Here is a 17,760-nt window from a genome sequence, read left to right as displayed (position 1 = left end):
TCCATTAGTGAGCTGTGCAACTTTCCCCTCTCCAGCGCCAGTCAGTAATCCTCACACATTGTCTGGCCTGACACACAGTACAGACAAAAGTCCTTGGTTGCTTTAATTACAGCCTAGGGCCAATGCTTCAATTAATATTGTCTAAATTTTAAGTATTTTTTGTATTATGTAAGTATTCTATATTTTAAGTACTGCGATATACAGTATAGAACAATATGGATGTTTTGTAGAGAACAGTAGTAGAGGTCTGAATGGTGCTTCCACAGTATCCCCTCTATCCTCCTTTAAGTCAATGTGTAGGATAGAATGGGCCCAAGTTGTGCTCTCATGCCCTCATGCCATACCGAGCCGCCCCTAGAAGTCTCTCCTTGGAAAAGGAGACATGGCCCCAGCAGGATGGTTCATGCACGATAAGATAAGAAGGCCCCTCTGAGGTAGACTCATGGCAAGGGTATTTTAAAGGGGTAATCATTGGTCACAACTTAAAACATGCAAAACTCTCTAAAAATGTACTGTAAACTCTCTTTTAGAAATGTGCACTGAAAAGAATGCAGGGATACAGTCCTAATATACTCATTCACAACATATGCCTACCCCCATAGGACTTCTGAACAGCAAATCAAATGGCTACCCAGACTATTTGCATTGCCCCTCCCCCTTTTACACTGCTGCTACTCTCTGTTATCATCAGTCCCTTTAATAACTCTACCTACATGTACATATTACCTCAACTAACCGGTGCCCCCGCACATTGACTCGCACATAGTCTCACTATTGTTATTTTACTGCTGCTCTTTAATTACTTGTTACTTTTTGTTTCTTATTCTTATTCATATGTATTTTTTAAACTGCATTGTTGGTTAGGGATTCGTAAGTAAGCATTTCACTGTACGGTCTACAACTGTTGTATTCTGCGCATATGACCAATACAATTTGATTTGATGTTGTGATTCGCTCCATTAATACGCAGGAAGTGACACGTGAAAGGAGGATCATCAAGAGTAATCGAAGGCAAACCCACTGCAGTCAGCGCCTGTAACTGAGAAGAGATAAAGAACAGGGGACCCTGCTGCCAAAACGACTAATCTCATTTGTTAGGAAGAGCATGACACACGATGACCCCAAAATAGACCAATTACGGCCCTATTTTCATCTCCGGAAGGGAAGCGGATGTGTTCCTTTAATGTGGATTTTTGGCAAACGTTAGCAGTAAAAACGGTGATCTTGTTTAATTCCATATGAATAAGTCATCGTGGCTGGTGCGCTTTGCTGTCGAGGTGGGTTTCGGCTTACAGGGGGAGCGCTTTGTGTTCCAAGCCTCTGGGGCTTTTTGATCATTAAACAGCTGTGTTGTGATATATTTGTTTTGATGTTGAAATCCCCTTTTATTTGGGGCAATGTTTGGATCTCAGAAATAGCAGAAATGACAGCAAACATTCCCAGTGACTGTCGCCGACTCAATCAAGTGAAATATTCCCTTGAATACAAACATGAAAGCAAGAATGAGTTGTACAAAATCAGATGATTACGCTGCATATTTTTTTGTGTAAATCAATGACAATCCAAACGACTGAAACAAACTATACTGAACAAAATATATAAATGCAACATGCAAGAATTTAAAAGGTTTTTCTTAGTTACAGTTCATATAAGGAACTCGGGTCAATTAAAATAAATTCATTAGGCCCTAATCCATGGATTTCACATGACTGGGAATACAGATATGCATCTGTTGGTCACAGATACCTTAGAAAACAAGGTAGATAAAAAAAACAGTAAGTATCCGGTTATGACCACTATTTGTCTCATGCAGCGCAACACATCTCCTTCACATTGAGTTGATCAAGCTGTTGATTTTGGCCTGTGGAATGTTGTCCCATTCCTCTCCAATGGCCGTGCGAAGTTGCTGGATATTGGAACACGCTGCCGTACATATCGATCCAGAGCATCCCAAACATGCTCAATGGGTGACACGTCTGGCAGGTATGCAGAGGCCATGAAAAAACTGCCCCATGTTCAGCTTCCAGGATTGTTTCCAGATCCTTGTGACATGGGGACCTGCATCACCATGCTGAAACATGGCGTGGGGGAATGACACAACAATGGGCCTCAGGGTCTTGTCACGGTATCTCTGTGCATTTAAATTCCCATCGATAAAAGGAAATTGTGTTTGTTGTCGGTAGCTTATGCCTGCCCATACCATAACCTCACCGCCACCATGGGGTGTTCACAACGTTGACATCAGCAAACCATTTGCCCACACAACACCATACATGTGGTCTGTGGTTGTGAGGCCGGTTGGACGTTCTGCCAAATGCTCTAAAACGACGTTGGAGGCGGCTTATTGTTGAGAGATAAACATTAAATTCTCTACATCTAGCCCTAGTGGACATTCCTGCAGCCAGCATGCCAATGCTGGGACAAGATAGCTGGGAGGCCTAGTGGTTACAAAATTGGGCCAGTATGCATTGCTAATTGATACCATTCTGAAAGGTAAAAATCTGTCGTTCTGCCCCTGAACAAGTCAGTTAACCCACTGCTCCTAGAACGTCATTGTAATTTAACCAAGATTTGTTCTTAATGGCATCCAGGAGTTAAAGAATAAAAATAAAACATTTTTCCAGCTCCCTCAAAACTTGAGATATCTGTGGTGTTGTGTGACACATTTTAGAGTTGCCTTTTATTGTCCCCAGCACAAGGTGCACCTGTGTAATGATCATGCCGTTTAGAGCTTCTTGATATGCCACACCTGTCTGGTGGATGGATTCTCTTGGCAAATGAGAAATGCCCACTACAGAGATGTAAACAGATTAGTGCCCAGAATTTTTGACAACTTGAAGTGCATTTGAAAATGTCTGGGATGATTCCAAATCACTTTGCATGTTTCAGTCGATATTATGTAGTTAATCCGGAAAAAGTTTATATTTTTGTTCAGTGTAGTGTCTTAGGCGAGGTCTGTCTTCCAGTAAATGAGGAGTCCCAGTACAATAACATGTTTTTCAGATCAGATGACTTTAGCAGACTGACTGATGATCTTAGCAGGTCCAGGCATTGAAAGAGTAGTGGAAATTGTCTCCATTTACACAGAGTGATTTTATTTATTTGGTTATCTGGTGTTTGTGTGTGTGTGCGTGTGCGCTTGTCTTTGGTGCTAGAAAATACTTTAAATTTAAAGACTGATTTACTTTGAAAATGGTGGGAGATGAAAGAGCGAGTGGTGGTGAGAAGAAGAGCAAGCAACTGAACGATAGAGTGATTTTAGGTTGCATTCACAAGGAAAAAAGAAGTGGTTGATCCTAGAGCCTGTTGAAATACATGTGCATGATTCCCTCATTGATGGAAATTCCTTCAGCCATTTGTTTAGACCGGGAGGCAGACTAGCCTAAATCAGTGGTTTAGAGCATTAAACCAATGCAGACCAATAAAAATCTGTCGTTCTGCCCCTGAACAAGGCAGAACTATGCTAATTTAAGAATTTGTTCTTAACTGATTGCCTAGTTAAATGGTTTAATCATTTAAAAATGACCCTGGAAAACTTGAGATATCTGTGGTGTTGTGTGAACATTTTAGAGTTCTGCCTTTTATTGTCCCCAGCACAAGGTGCACCTGTGTAATGATCATGGTCTAGTCAGCTTCTGATATGCCAGAACCTGTTTGGATGTTCTCTTAACAAATGATTTGCCCACTAACAGGGATGTAAACAGATTAGTGCCCAGAATTTTTGACAACTTGTTGTGTGTTTGAAAATGTCTGGGATCCTCTATTTCAGGGTCATGAAGCATGGACAACAGCTTTACATGTTGCGTTTATATTTTGTTCTTAGACTCTTAGGCAGGTCTGTCTTCCAGTAAATGAGGAGTCCCAGTACAATAACATGTTTTTCAGATCAGATGACTTTAGCAGACTGACTGATGATCTTAGCAGGTCCAGGCACCGAAGGGAGAGTAGTGGGAAATTGTCTCCATTTACACAGAGTGTGTGTGTGTGTGTGTGTGTGTGTGTGTGTGTGTGTGTGTGTGCGTGTGCACATGTCTTTTTGGTGCTAGAAAATACTTTAAATTTAAAGACTGATTTACTTTGAAATGGTGGGAGAGAGAAAGAGCGAGAGGTGGTGAGCGAGAGAGGGAGAGCAAGCAACTGAACGATAGAGTGAGAGGTCGCATTCACAAGGAGAAAAAAGAAGTGGTTGATCCTAGAGCCTGTTGAAATACATGTGCATGATTCCCTCATTGATGGAAATTCCCTTCAGCCATTTGTTTAGACCGGAGAAGACTGTAAATCAGAGTGCTTTATGACCGGCATTAAACCAATGCAGCCAATAACAATATGAGAGACATGAGACTATGCTAATGAGAGAGACTGGATGAGGTTAGCACATGGTTTAATCATGTTACATATGACTGGAGAACACACAGTCGGGGGAGGATTCTGACTGTAGAACTATTTCCAATGGGGAGAGGGTTCTGACTTGAGAACTGTTTAGGTGTTGACCGAAGAACCTTGCTGGGGAAGGGTCTGATGGTCTAAACTTTTATATTCTGATTTTAGAACAGTTTGGGTTCCGATAACAGAATGATTTACTGGGTCTGAACTCTGGGTGCTAATTGTAGAACTACTTGGGGTCTGAGCTGGAACCCTTAGTCCGAGCTGTGTATTCAACTCAGAGAAGGGTCATTGAAGCAGGCAAGCAGCAGACAGCTATCCTAAGAGCATTCAGTCTGACTCAGGAGCTACTGCACATAGTCTGATCAAAGTTTCAACTCTTAAAGGGGCTATACACAGATCTGCAGCATTCTCTAGACTGGTCTGGTGGGTCAGACCAGAACCACATCATCCTCCTGACTATTCAACCATGAGATGAGGCTGGATAAATAGAGCTATGAAGCCAACTCAGAAAGAACATGGCTCACTTTGAAAATGTTTCACATGTTTTTTTACAGACTGGACTCAGATCTGAGTTTTCCAGGAAAAACTTAGGGAGAGAAAGTTGGAGGGAGAAGAGAGAGATGGAGGGGAGAGAGAACTAAAGAGTGAAAAGATGGAGGGGAGAGAGAACTAAAGAGTGAAAGACAAGGAAGACAAGGAAAATAATAGTGATTTAAAATATTTAAAAACAGAGAAGAGTTGAAAGAAGGAGCTGATAATAAAGAAATTCAGAAAGACAGGGTGAAAGAATGAGAAAATGAAAGAAGGAGAGGATAAGAGAGAGATGGCTGTCAAAGGACCTGCCATCACACCTGTACCTGAGAGAGGAAAACAACCAGCTAAAAGCAGTGGGCAATGTAGCTGTAAAGCTTCAGCCAACAACACAGTCCTGCAGTCCTACTGACCACTACTGACCCTCAGATACAGAGCAGGACTCTGATCTGAGCAATGTATTCAACTCAGAGACAGAGCTGGACCCATATCTGAGCTATGTATTCAACTCAGATACAGAGCTGGACTCAGATCTGGGGTATGTATTCAACTCAGAGACAGAGCTGGACTCAGATCTGAGCAATGTATTCAACTCAGAGACCGAGCTGGACACAGATCTGAGGTATGTATGCAAGAGAACACAAATTGGGTTATAGATGGTTTTTATTTTGTGAACAGTTGAGTGATATTGCAGGACACTTAGTGACAGATTGTGTGATATTTGACTGGGTCTTAGACATGAGGTCGTAACAATACTATAATACCATATTCCCAGTACAGAGCAGAGTCAAACCAAGCTGGCCTGGTTATGCTTCCACCATAGTTGCTGGAACCTCAATGTGAGAAGAAAATATCCAGCTAGCACAGTACGGTTCAGGTCGGCCCTGACTCAGACACATATGTTTCAGGTTTTGTCTTCCATGACACACTTATTCAACCTACTTACATCATTCAACAGTCTCAGCTGTGTTGTTGCACATATTTCTCTGTGATTATAGTAACACAATGAGGAGACTATGGCGAGCGCTTGTATAAGTGTTCCTGAGCTTGCCGTGATGTGAACTTAGTTGAACCCAGCCTGTGTTTGTGTGGCAACTATTGTTACGGCGGACCAGAGTCAGTGGGCCTAATCAGTGCAGACATCCTCTCTCATTGTCACAGTGCAGACCTGGAGGAAATCAGGAAGTGGCTCCACTGGCTCTGTTTATTAGTGGTTCCCTTGCCTTGCTGTCACAGTAGGCACTAGATGGCCATGCTAGAAAAGACAATAGTAGCCTATTAACATAGCTATGTGCTCTTAATCGAGGGTCAGGGTCAAAGGTAAGGTCAGGGTTGAGGTGAGAGTAGCCTAAAGGTTACGTTTAAGTTTAGTAGTTGAAATTGTATTTCTTGTCAAAAAGTCCATGTGTTCCATTGTTTCTATAATAGTCAGATAGTGACAACTCTATCTGTCTTTAGCCACAGAACCATGAAACCACGCAACAAGGGACAATCCAACATGTCCGCCTCTCCCATCGATCTCCCTCTGCAGTGCAACCAGGGGATCAGTGGACAGCTTTTATATTCCCTCTCGCTACCAAGGACATTTGAAAGGAGTGACACTCGATTGAGTTGGAGATCTGACTTCGGGAACGGTCAATAGTGGTCTGTTCCCTGCATGGATCTGACCTCTATCTCACCCTCTGTCTATGTCAGTCACTGTCCAAGAGAGAACTTCTCTCGGCAGGGCAGAGAGAAGTCTGACTGAGGAGGTGGAGGAGACAGGATGATCATGTACTTACCATGCCTGTGATGTGGTTGTCTCATCTAGCATTCCTTCAGATGAATACACTACTGTAAGTTGCTCCGGATAAGAGCGTCTGCTAAATAAGTCAAATGTCAAATTGAATCAGTCATAAGATCTTAATATCATGGGGCCCATCAGAACCAGGCCAGTACTCACAAAACATCTCTGAGTAGCAGTGCTGATCTAGGATCAGTTATCCCTTTTAGATTATAAAGAATAAGATTATATGGATAGGAAGGGCCTGATCCTAGATCAGCACTACTGTGAGACACTTTGTTAATAAGGGCTCAGATCTCCTCTACAGATTATTATAAAGACTTGATAACAAGTAGAACACTGAGAAACTTTGGACAAACGTGTCTGTTGGAAAATAGACACTTTCTCTCAGATCAAGATGACTTCCTAGTTCAATTCGCTTAGGGCCTGAAATATTGAAGAATTCAAACTTTCCACTCAAATATCCTATTGACATCAATGCATAATTCACATTATATTTAGAGTTGCATGAGCACTAGTTAGTGCTCAGCCCTGAGTGTGTATAATAAGTGATTATTTTCCGTCTAAAACGAAGTGAAGGAGGACGTCTCCCATGGCGTGTGGTGTGTGGCCACTGGTCTGTATAATTGATTACACTGCAACAGTGAGTTCCTTAAGTGACCGTTCAGTAGCACTTTGACCCTGCCTAGGGGTATCTGACCTCTCACCTCTGTGACGACCTCGTTGACCCTTGGAGATCATATTGATTTGGTTGGTCACGGTAGAGGAGAGGAGCGGAAGAAGGGAGTCAGACTGGAGGTGGAAGAAAGGGACACACACACACACACACATCCTTCATGTATGATGCATTAGATACCCAGGCTCACGGTGTATAGCCTACAGCAGCAGTTCATCCACTGATGATATCAGATGACCCAGCGTTTCCACATGCATACACACAGCAGGGGGATTGTCACTGAACACAGCGGCCATCAATCCCAGACAATTTGTCCCTTTATTTTGGTTGACTGTGTTTTTTGAGGGAAAGTAGGTGGGATGGCGCTCTGCTTTGCCCATTAGAGATGTTGGTTGCCTGGGGGGGGCGATCTGCTCTACAATCACTGGCTTTATGGGCCTGGTTAAAGGGCCAGAGTAACATGGAGAAGAGAATGCTCTCTCTTCTTCTTTTCTCTCTCTCCTCTCTTCTCTCTCTTCTCCCCCTCTCTCTCTCCTCTCTTCTCTCTCTTTCTCCCCCCCTCTCTCTCTCCTCTCTTCTCTTCTCCCCCTCTCTCTCCTCTCTTCTCTCTCTCTTCTTCTCTTCTCCCCCTCTCTCTCTCCTCTCCTCTTCTCTCTCCTCCTCTCCTCTCTCTCTCTCTGGCTGTCTTGTGGTAGTGGTATCTATGGTCTTTTTTCTTCTGGTTTATTTTATTTCTCTCTGTCCCCTATTGCTATCTCACTCTCTAGCTGTCTAGTATATATTCAATTCAATTCAAGGGGCTTTATTGGCATGGGAAACGTGTTAACATTGCCAAAGCAAGTAAGGTAAACAATAAAAATTAACAGTAGACATCACACATACTGAAGTTTCAAAACAATAAAGACATTACAAATGTCATATTATATATATATATATATATATACAGTGTTTTTACAATGTACAAATGGTAAAGGACACAAGATAAAATAAATAAGCATAGATATGGGTTGTATTTACAATGGTGTTTGTTCCTCACTGGTTGCCCTTTTCTCGTGGCAACAGGTCACAAATCTTGCTGCTCTGATGGCACACTGATGGCACATCTCTCTCTCTAGCTGTCTAGTATATATCTCACTCTCTAGCTGTCTAGTATATATCTCACTCTCTAGCTGTCTAGTATATATCTCACTCTCTCTAGCTGTCTAGTATATATCTCACTCTCTCTAGCTGTCTAGTATATATCTCACTCTCTCTAGCTGTCTAGTATATATCTCACTCTCTCTAGCTGTCTAGTATATATCTCACTCTCTCTAGCTGTCTAGTATATATCTCACTCTCTCTAGCTGTCTAGTATATATCTCACTCTCTCTAGCTGTCTAGTATATATCTCACTCTCTCTAGCTGTCTAGTATATATCTCACTCTCTCTAGCTGTCTAGTATATATCTCACTCTCTCTAGCTGTCTAGTATATATCTCTCTCAATTCAATTCAATTCAAGGGCTTTATTGGCATGGGAAACATGTGTTAACATTGCCAAAGCAAGTAAGGTAGATGATATATAAAGTGAATATATAAAGTGAAATAAACAATAAAAATTAACAGTAACCATCACACATACAGAAGTTTCAAAACAATAAAGACATTACAAATGTCATATTATATATATATATATATAGTGTTTTAACAATGTATAAATGGTAAAGGACACAAGATTAAATAAATAAGCATAGATATGGGTTGTATTTCCAATAGTGTGTGTTCTTCACTGGTTGCCCTTTTCTCGTGGCAACAGGTCACAAATCTTGCTGCTCTGATGGCACACTGTGGAATTTCACCCAGTAGATATGGGAGTTTTTCAAAATTGGATTTGTTTTCGAATTCTTTGTGGATCTGTGTAATCTGAGGGAAATATGTCTCTCTAATATGGTCATACATTGGGCAGGAGGTTAGGAAGTGCAGCTCAGTTTCCACCTCATTTTGTGGGCAGTGAGCACATAGCCTGTCTTCTCTTGAGAGCCATGTCTGCCTACGGCGGTCTTTCTCAATAGCAAGGCTATGCTCGCGGAGTCTGTACATAGTCAAAGCTTTCCTTAATTTTGGGTCAGTCACAGTGGTCAGGTATTCTGCCGCTGTGTACTCTCTGTGTAGGGCCAAATAGCATTCTAGTTTGCTCTGTTTTTTTGTTAATTCTTTCCAATGTGTCAAGTAATTATCTTTTTGTTTTCTCATGATTTGGTTGGGTCTAATTGTGCTGCTGTCCTGGGGCTCTGTAGGGTGTGTTTGTGTTTGTGAACAGAGCCCCAGGACCAGCTTGCTTAGGGACTCTTCTCCAGGTTCATCTCTCTGTAGGTGATGGCATTGTTGTGGAAGGTTTGGGAATCGCTTCCTTTTAGGTGGTTATAGAATTTAACGGCTCTTTTCTGGATTTTGATAATTATTGGGTATCGGCCTAATTCTGCTCTGCATGCATTATTTGGTGTTCTACGTTGTACACGGAGGATATTTTTGCAGAATTCTGCGTGCAGAGTCTCAATTTGGTGTTTGTCCCATTTTGTGAAGTCTTGGTTGGTGAGCGGACCCCAGACCTCACAACCATAAAGGGCAATGGGCTCTATGACTGATTCAAGTATTTTTAGCCAAATCCTAATTGGTATGTTGTAATTTATGTTCCTTTTGATGGCATAGAATGCCCTTCTTGCCTTGTCTCTCAGATCGTTCACAGCTTTGTGGAAGTTACCTGTGGCACTGATGTTTAGGCCAAGGTATGTATAGTTTTTTTGTGTGCTCTAGGGCAACAGTGTCGAGATGGAATTTGTATTTGTGGTCCTGCTGACTGGACCTTTTTTGGAACATCATTATTTTGGTGTTACTGAGATTTACTGTCAGGGCCCAGGTCTGACAGAATCTGTGCATAAGATCTAGGTGCTGCTGTAGGCCCTCCTTGGTTGGTGACAGAAGTACCAGATCATCAGCAAACAGCAGACATTTGACTTCGGATTCTAGTAGGGTGAGGCCGGGTGCTGCAGACTTTTCTAGTGCCCGCGCCAATTCGTTGATACATATATGTTGAAGAGGGTGGGGCTTAAGCTGCATCCCTGTCTAACCCCATGACCCTGTGTGAAGAAATTTGTGTGTTTTTTGCCAATTTTAACCGCACACTTGTTGTTTGTGTACATGGATTTTATGATGTCGTATGTTTTACCTCCAACACCACTTTCCATCAGTTTGTATAGCAGACCCTCATGCCAAATTGAGTCGAAGGCTTTTTTGAAATCAACAAAGCATGAGAAGACTTTGCCTGTGTTTTAATTTGTTTGGTTGTCAATTAGGGTGTGCAGGGTGAATACATGGTCTGTTGTACGGTAATTTGGTAAAAAGCCAATTTGAAATTTGCTCAGTACATTGTTTTTATTGAGGAAGTGTACGAGTCTGCTGTTAATGATAATGCAGAGGATTTTCCCAAGGTTACTGTTGATGCATATTCCACGGTAGTTATTGGGGTCAAATTTGTCTCCATTTTTGTGGATTGAGATGATCAGTCCTTGGTTCCTAATATTGGGGAAGATGCCAGAGCTAAGGATGATGATGTTAAAGAGTTTTAGTATAGCCAATTGGAATTTGTTGTCTGTATATTTGATCATTTCATTGAGGATACCATCAACACCACAGGCCTTTTTGGGTTGGAGGGTTGTTATTTTGTCCTGTAACTCATTCAATGTAATTGGAGAATCCAGTGGGTTCTGGTAGTCTTTAATAGTTGATTCTAAGATCTGTATTTGATCATGTATATGTTTTTGCTCTTTATTCTTTGTTATAGAGCCAAAAAGATTGGAGAAGTGGTTTACCCATACATCTCCATTTTGGATAGATAATTCTTCGTGTTGTTGTTTGTTTAGTGTTTTCCAATTTTCCCAGAAGTGGTTAGAGTCTATGGATTCTTCAATTACATTGAGCTGATTTCTGACATGCTGTTCCTTCTTTTTCCGTAGTGTATTTCTGTATTGTTTTAGTGATTCACCATAGTGAAGGCGTAGACTCAGGTCTTCCGGGTCTTGGTTGGACAGTTGGACAGTTTCTCAATTTCTTTCTTAGATTTTTGCATTCTTCATCAAACCATTTGTCATTGTTGTTAATTTTCTTTGGTTTTCTATTTGAGATTTTTAGATTTGATAGGGAAGCTGAGAGGTCAAATATACTGTTAAGATTTTCTACTGCCAAGTTTACACCTTCACTATTACAGTGGAATGTTTTACCCAGGAAATTGCCTAAAAGGGATTGAGTTTGTTGTTGCCTAATTGTTTTTTGGTAGGTTTCCAAACTGCATTCCTTCCATCTATAGCATTTCTTAATGTTACTCAGTTCCTTTGGCTTTGATGCCTCATGATTGAGTATTGCTCTGTTTATGTGGACTGTGATTTTGCTGTGGTCTGATAGGGGTGTCAGTGGGCTGACTGTGAACGCTCTGAGAGACTCTGGGTTGAGGTCAGTGATAAAGTAGTCTACAGTACTACTGCCAAGAGATGAGTTATAGGTGTACCTACCATAGGAGTCCCCTCGAAGCCTACCATTGACTATGTACATACCCAGCGTGCGACAGAGCTGCAGGAGTTGTGAGCTGTTTTTGTTGGTTATGTTGTCATAGTTGTGCCTAGGGGGGCATATGTGGGAGGGAATGCTGTCACCTCCAGGCAAGTGTTTGTCCCCCTGTGTGCTCTCTCTCTAGCTGTCTAGTATATATCTCACTCTCTAGCTGTCAAGTATATATCTCACTCTCTAGCTGTCTAGTATATATCTCACTCTCTAGCTGTCTAGTATATATCTCACTCTCTAGCTGTCTAGTATATCTCTCTCTCTCTCTCTCTAGCTGTCTAGTATATATATATCACTCTCTAGCTGTCAAGTATATATCTCACTCTCTAGCTGTCTAGTATATATCTCACTCTCTAGCTGTCTAGTATATATCTCACTCTCTCTAGCTGTCTAGTATATCTCTCTCTCTCTCTAGCTGTCTAGTATATCTATCTCTCTCTCTAGCTGTCTAGTATATCTCTCTCTCTAGCTGTCTAGTATATATCTCACTCTCTCTAGCTGTTTATTTCTCCTCTCTCTGTATCTATTCTATTTATTTCTCCTCTCTCTCTGTATCTACTCTATTTATTTCTCCTCTCTCTCTGTATCTACTCCATGTATTTATCCTCTCTCTCTGTATCTATTCTATTTATTTCTCCTCTCTCTTTGTATCTACTCTATTTATTTCTCCTCTCTGTATCTATTCTATTTATTTATCCTCTCTCTCTGTATCTACTCTATTTATTTCTCCCCTCTCTCTGTATCTACTCTATTTATTTCTCCCCTCTCTCTGTATCTACTCTATTTATTTCTCCTCTCTCTGTATCTACTCTATTTATTTCTCCCCTCTCTCTGTATCTACTCTATTTATTTCTCCCCTCTCTCTGTATCTACTCTATTTATTTCTCCTCTCTCTCTGTATCTACTCTATTTATTTCTCCCCTCTCTCTGTATCTACTCTATTTATTTCTCCTCTCTCTCTGTATCTACTCCATTTATTTATCCTCTCTCTGTGTATCTATTCTATTTATTTCTCCTCTCTCTTTGTATCTACTCTATTTATTTCTCCTCTCTGTATCTATTCTATTTATTTATCCTCTCTCTCTGTATCTACTCTATTTATTTCTCCCCTCTCTCTGTATCTACTCTATTTATTTCTCCTCTCTCTCTGTATCTACTCTATTTATTTCTCCTCTCTCTGTATCTACTCTATTTATTTCTCCCCTCTCTCTGTATCTACTCTATTTATTTCTCCCCTCTCTCTGTATCTACTCTATTTATTTCTCCCCTCTCTCTGTATCTACTCTGTTTATTTCTCCTCTCTCTCTGTATCTATTCTATTTATTTCTCCTCTCTCTGTATCTATTCTATTTATTTCTCCTCTCTCTCTGTATCTACTCTATTTATTTCTCCTCTCTCTGTATCTACTCTATTTATTTCTCCTCTCTCTCTGTATCTATTCTATTTATTTCTCCTCTCTCTGTATCTATTCTATTTATTTCTCCTCTCTCTCTGTATCTACTCTATTTATTTCTCCCCACTGTATCTACTCTATTTATTTCTCCTCTCTCTCTGTATCTACTCTATTTATTTCTCCCCTCTCTCTGTATCAACTCTATTTATTTCTCCTCTCTCTCTGTATCTACTCTATTTATTTCTCCCCTCTCTCTGTATCTATTCTATTTATTTCTCCTCTCTCTCTGTATCTACTCTATTTATTTCTCCCCTCTCTCTGTATCTACTCTATTTATTTCTCCCCTCTCTCTGTATCTACTCTATTTATTTCTCCCCTCTCTCGGTATCTACTCTATTTATTTCTCCTCTCTCTCTGTATCTACTCTATTTATTTCTCCTCTCTCTCTGTATCTACTCTATTTATTTCTCCTCTCTCTCAGTATCTACTCTATTTATTTATCCTCTCTCTCTGTATCTACTATATTTATTTCTCCTCTCTCTGTATCTACTCTATTCATTTCTCCTCTCTCTCTGTATCTACTCTATTTATTTATCCTCTCTCTCTGTATCTACTCTATTTATTTATCCCCTCTCTCTGTATCTACTCTATTTATTTCTCCTCTCTCTCTGTATCTACTCTATTTATTTCTCCTCTCTCGCTACACTGATGGACAAATCATTAGGAACACCTTCCTAATATTGAGTTGCACCCCCAAATCCACTTCAATCAGTGTAGATGAAGGGGAGGAGAGATATTCAAGAAGGATGAGACATGGATTGTGTCTGTGCCATTCAGAGGGTGAATGTGCAAGACAAAATATTTCAGTGCCTTTGAACAGGGTATGGTAGTAGGTACCAGGCGCACCGGTTTGAGTGTGTCAAGAACGGCAATGCTGCTGGGTTTTTCAGGCTCAACAGTTTCCTGTGTGTGTCAAGAATGATCCACCACCCAAAGGACATCCAGCCAACTTGACACAACTTTCTGAAGCATTGAAGTCAACATGTGCCAGCATTCTCGTGGAACGCTTTCAACACCTTGTGGGGTCCATGACCTGATGAATTCAGGCTGTTCTGAGGGCAACATTTTTGTACACTCCGTGTCCTCTCCCTCTCCCTTCACCGATCTCTCTGTTTCATTTATGTAGAAGTCAGTCAGAGGCTTTGAGTGGGTCCACTCGGCCGTGAGAGAAAATGATCACCACTTCTGAGATCCTTTTCCTCTGTCTACCATTGCATTTGGCTCTGATTGGCTGCTCATCCGTGATAAGAAGCCACCGAGAGTTGAGTACCACAATGCCATCCCATCCTGACTTAATGGTCCGTGGTATCTCTTTTTGTCTTTACGGAGAGAGAAAAAAAGACAAGTCAATAGCTATTGACAATGGAAGGAGAGAAGAGAAACAATCTGAATCGTAAAGCTGCTCTATGAATCAGCTGGGATTTAATCCCCCCTCCACCCCTCCCCCTCCACTCTCCTCCCCCCTCCACCCCCCTCCACTCTCCTCCCCTCCACCCCCTCCACTCTCCTCCCCCCTCCACTCCAAGCCATAGGATGGGTAGAGAGAGAGGGAGAGCTGGCGAGGCAAATGCGCGACGTAGAAAAGCACAATCTGCCACGGCTCTTGATGTGAGAATGACCTACATCCTGTGAGCCTGAGCCTGCCTGCCTCTGCCTGCTTTCTACCAGGGAGCTGGTGAGGAGGACGTCCTCAGAGAGAGGTCTGGGGAGGAAGGTTGATGTACGTGCTGCTGGTAAACTGAGGGATAAGCAGGACGGACTGGGGAGACTCCTTATTGAGTAGAACACATGTAAATGTCAGAGTCTGTATGATTTACCACTGGGTGCTCAGTTCACATTGTGTGTGTGTGTGTGTGTGTGTGTGTGTGTGTGTGTGTGTGTGTGTGTGTGTGTGTGTGTGTGTGTGTGTGTGTGTGTGTGTGTGTGTGTGTGTGTGTGTGTGTGTGTGTGTGTGTGTGTGTGTGTGTGTGTGTGTGTGTGTGTGTGTGTGTGAGAAGTGGGTTAGCATTTGGCCCAGATATCTCAGTGGAACTAATTACCTCAAATGAGGAAGCAGACTATCTGAGAACTAATATTGGATGATGCACGTTTTAGCTGGTGTGTGTGTGCTTACCTGCTTTAGTGTGTGTGTGGGGGGTCCAAGGTCCTGGACGGTTTGGTTGTAACTTATGGAGGAGTTTTCCTTTTGCCAGAGAGGAAGTCAAGAGCTCTCAGAAGTTCCAGTATACTGCAAGAGAGTGATGTGTTGTTTTACTAGTAGGTGGAACTGGAACATGTCCCTAACAACAGATCCAGGATCAGATGTTTTTCCATCCCCCTAATGGTTAGGTTTAGCATTGGGGTACACTAATCTGATCCTAGATCTGTGGTTCATCAGCCTTGTGTGTTGATATACAACACACTAAGCTATCACCTCTTCATCCATGGAAGTGTCTGACTATGTGTGTATCTTAATTCCATACTTACATCTCTCTTTCACAGTACCTGAAGACCTTTCCTTGGAAGAGAGAGATGAGCTGTCAAACATACGACGCAGGAAAAAAGAGCTACTGGATGACATTGAGGTGAGTCAAGAAAATGAAAAGAAATGTCAAGATGTAATATTTTTTATAAAGATATCACTCACCCTTGATATGATATGACTTTATGTGGGTGGCTAAAATGTTACTTTGACTCTAACCACTTACATTGAATCTGTTTGTTGATTTACAATGCACTGCTAAAACAACTAGAGTTCAGTTGTGAATTCAACCCAGCTAATTCTCCCTCTAATCCTGTTGGCAGCGGTTGAAGTTTGAGATTGCAGAGGTGATGACTGAGATCGAGCAGCTAACCTGCGTGGGAGAGAGGTGCGTAACACCCCCCTCCTCCCCCTCCTAGCTGCTGTTCCCTTCTCCTCTCCAAGTCGTCCAGCCACACACCTGTCCCAGTGTGGGTTAATAATCCATCTTTGTTTGTGGAGCTGAGCCGTCCCCTCTGCCAAACAGTTGTAAAACGCCCCACAACCGCTCCTATTCAGGGACTGACAACTGATTGGCTGTTCAGGGCTCATTGGTGATGAGGTGGAGAGAGTGTGTGTTAGTGTGTGTGTCTCAGGTGCAGCTGGGGAATGGCTCAAGCTATTTTAGGACACAGGGAGAACACAGTATACACACATGCAATAATGCAAACACACACACACACACACACACACACACACACACACACACACACACATGACACACACACACACACACACACACACACACACATGAACACAAAGAAAGAGGCATATGGTTTTCATTAGACTGAGTTTGAGTTAGATTGAGTTTCTTCTGCTAATCAGTTAGTCGGTGCAACAACCTACATGGTTGATGTTACAGTCCAAATGGAAAGACAAGTCAAAGATCCTTGTTTTTCGAGGATCATTACATTCTCATGTTCATAGCTGTCTCGGAACAGTAATAACTGAATCCAACTGATTTTCTCCTGAACCCAGCCCTATGTAAACTAACCGTGTAAACTCACTAACTCACCACAATACCGTTCAGTATCCTGGATAAATACTGTACGAAGTAGACAAATGTGACAGTTGACCTGGTGAACAAATACAAGCGTCAGTTGTTGATAATGCCACACCTGTTCTAGAGAGCTGATGGATCTCTGTTCTGTCCAATCACAGTAAAACAACACAAAGAAATAAACAGATTGCCATGGGAAGGAAGAAATTCAACATGGACCCCAAAAAGGTTTGTCTAAAGTCCATGCAATCCATGCTGAATACATTATTTACCCACTTGCACTGATGTTAATCTGTTGTTATTGAATGTTTTCTGATTTCTATAGAAACAGATGTGTACCTGTTATGCCTCCTTTAGCAATGTAGAAAAGGTTACACTATAAACCATGGCCATCACATATGTTATCTGTATGTTGTGTTATCTGTATGTTGTGTTATCTGTATTAATGACTTATTGTAACACCTCCTAGCTCTCCTTCAGGTCAAAACAGATAACTGTGTGTGTGGGTGTGGGTGTGTGGGTGGCTTGGAGTGCTAACCAAACGGTGTGTGTCTTCCAGGGGATCCAGTTTCTGTTGGAGAACGACCTTCTCCAGCACACTCCTGAGGACGTATCCCAGTTCCTCTACAAAGGAGAGGGCCTCAACAAAACTGTCATAGGGGACTACTTAGGAGAGAGGTAACAAACACACTGCTCTAACCTCCTCTGTTTTCATCTCGCTCTCCCTCTTTCCCCCTCTACCTCTCTTTCTCCCTTCTCTCCCTCCCTCCCTCCCTCTTTCCCCCTCTACCTCTCTTTCTCCCTTCTCTCCCCCTCTCTCTATCCTACACTCTGTCCATC

At 41.9% G+C, this 17,760-nt stretch overlaps 1 protein-coding gene across 1 annotated transcript in view; it reads left to right on the top strand.

Moving 5' to 3' along the window:
* Positions 1–17,603, top strand: part of LOC135554613 (cytohesin-3-like) — a 39,364-nt gene extending 21,761 nt beyond the window's left edge. The window contains exons 2-5 of the mRNA XM_064987009.1: positions 15,902–15,984; positions 16,205–16,269; positions 17,082–17,148; positions 17,480–17,603. Coding sequence (XP_064843081.1) covers positions 15,902–15,984; positions 16,205–16,269; positions 17,082–17,148; positions 17,480–17,602 — 338 coding nt within the window. The 3' untranslated portion in view covers position 17,603. The remainder of the gene's footprint in view (positions 1–15,901; positions 15,985–16,204; positions 16,270–17,081; positions 17,149–17,479) is intronic.
* Positions 17,604–17,760: the final 157 nt, after the last annotated feature.

The sequence above is a fragment of the Oncorhynchus masou genome, chromosome 14, assembly GCF_036934945.1.
Source record: "Oncorhynchus masou masou isolate Uvic2021 chromosome 14, UVic_Omas_1.1, whole genome shotgun sequence".
In the NCBI taxonomy this organism is placed as follows: domain Eukaryota; kingdom Metazoa; phylum Chordata; class Actinopteri; order Salmoniformes; family Salmonidae; genus Oncorhynchus; species Oncorhynchus masou.
Note: the sequence above shows the minus strand (reverse complement) of the source record. Positions and strands in the feature narration are given on the sequence as shown.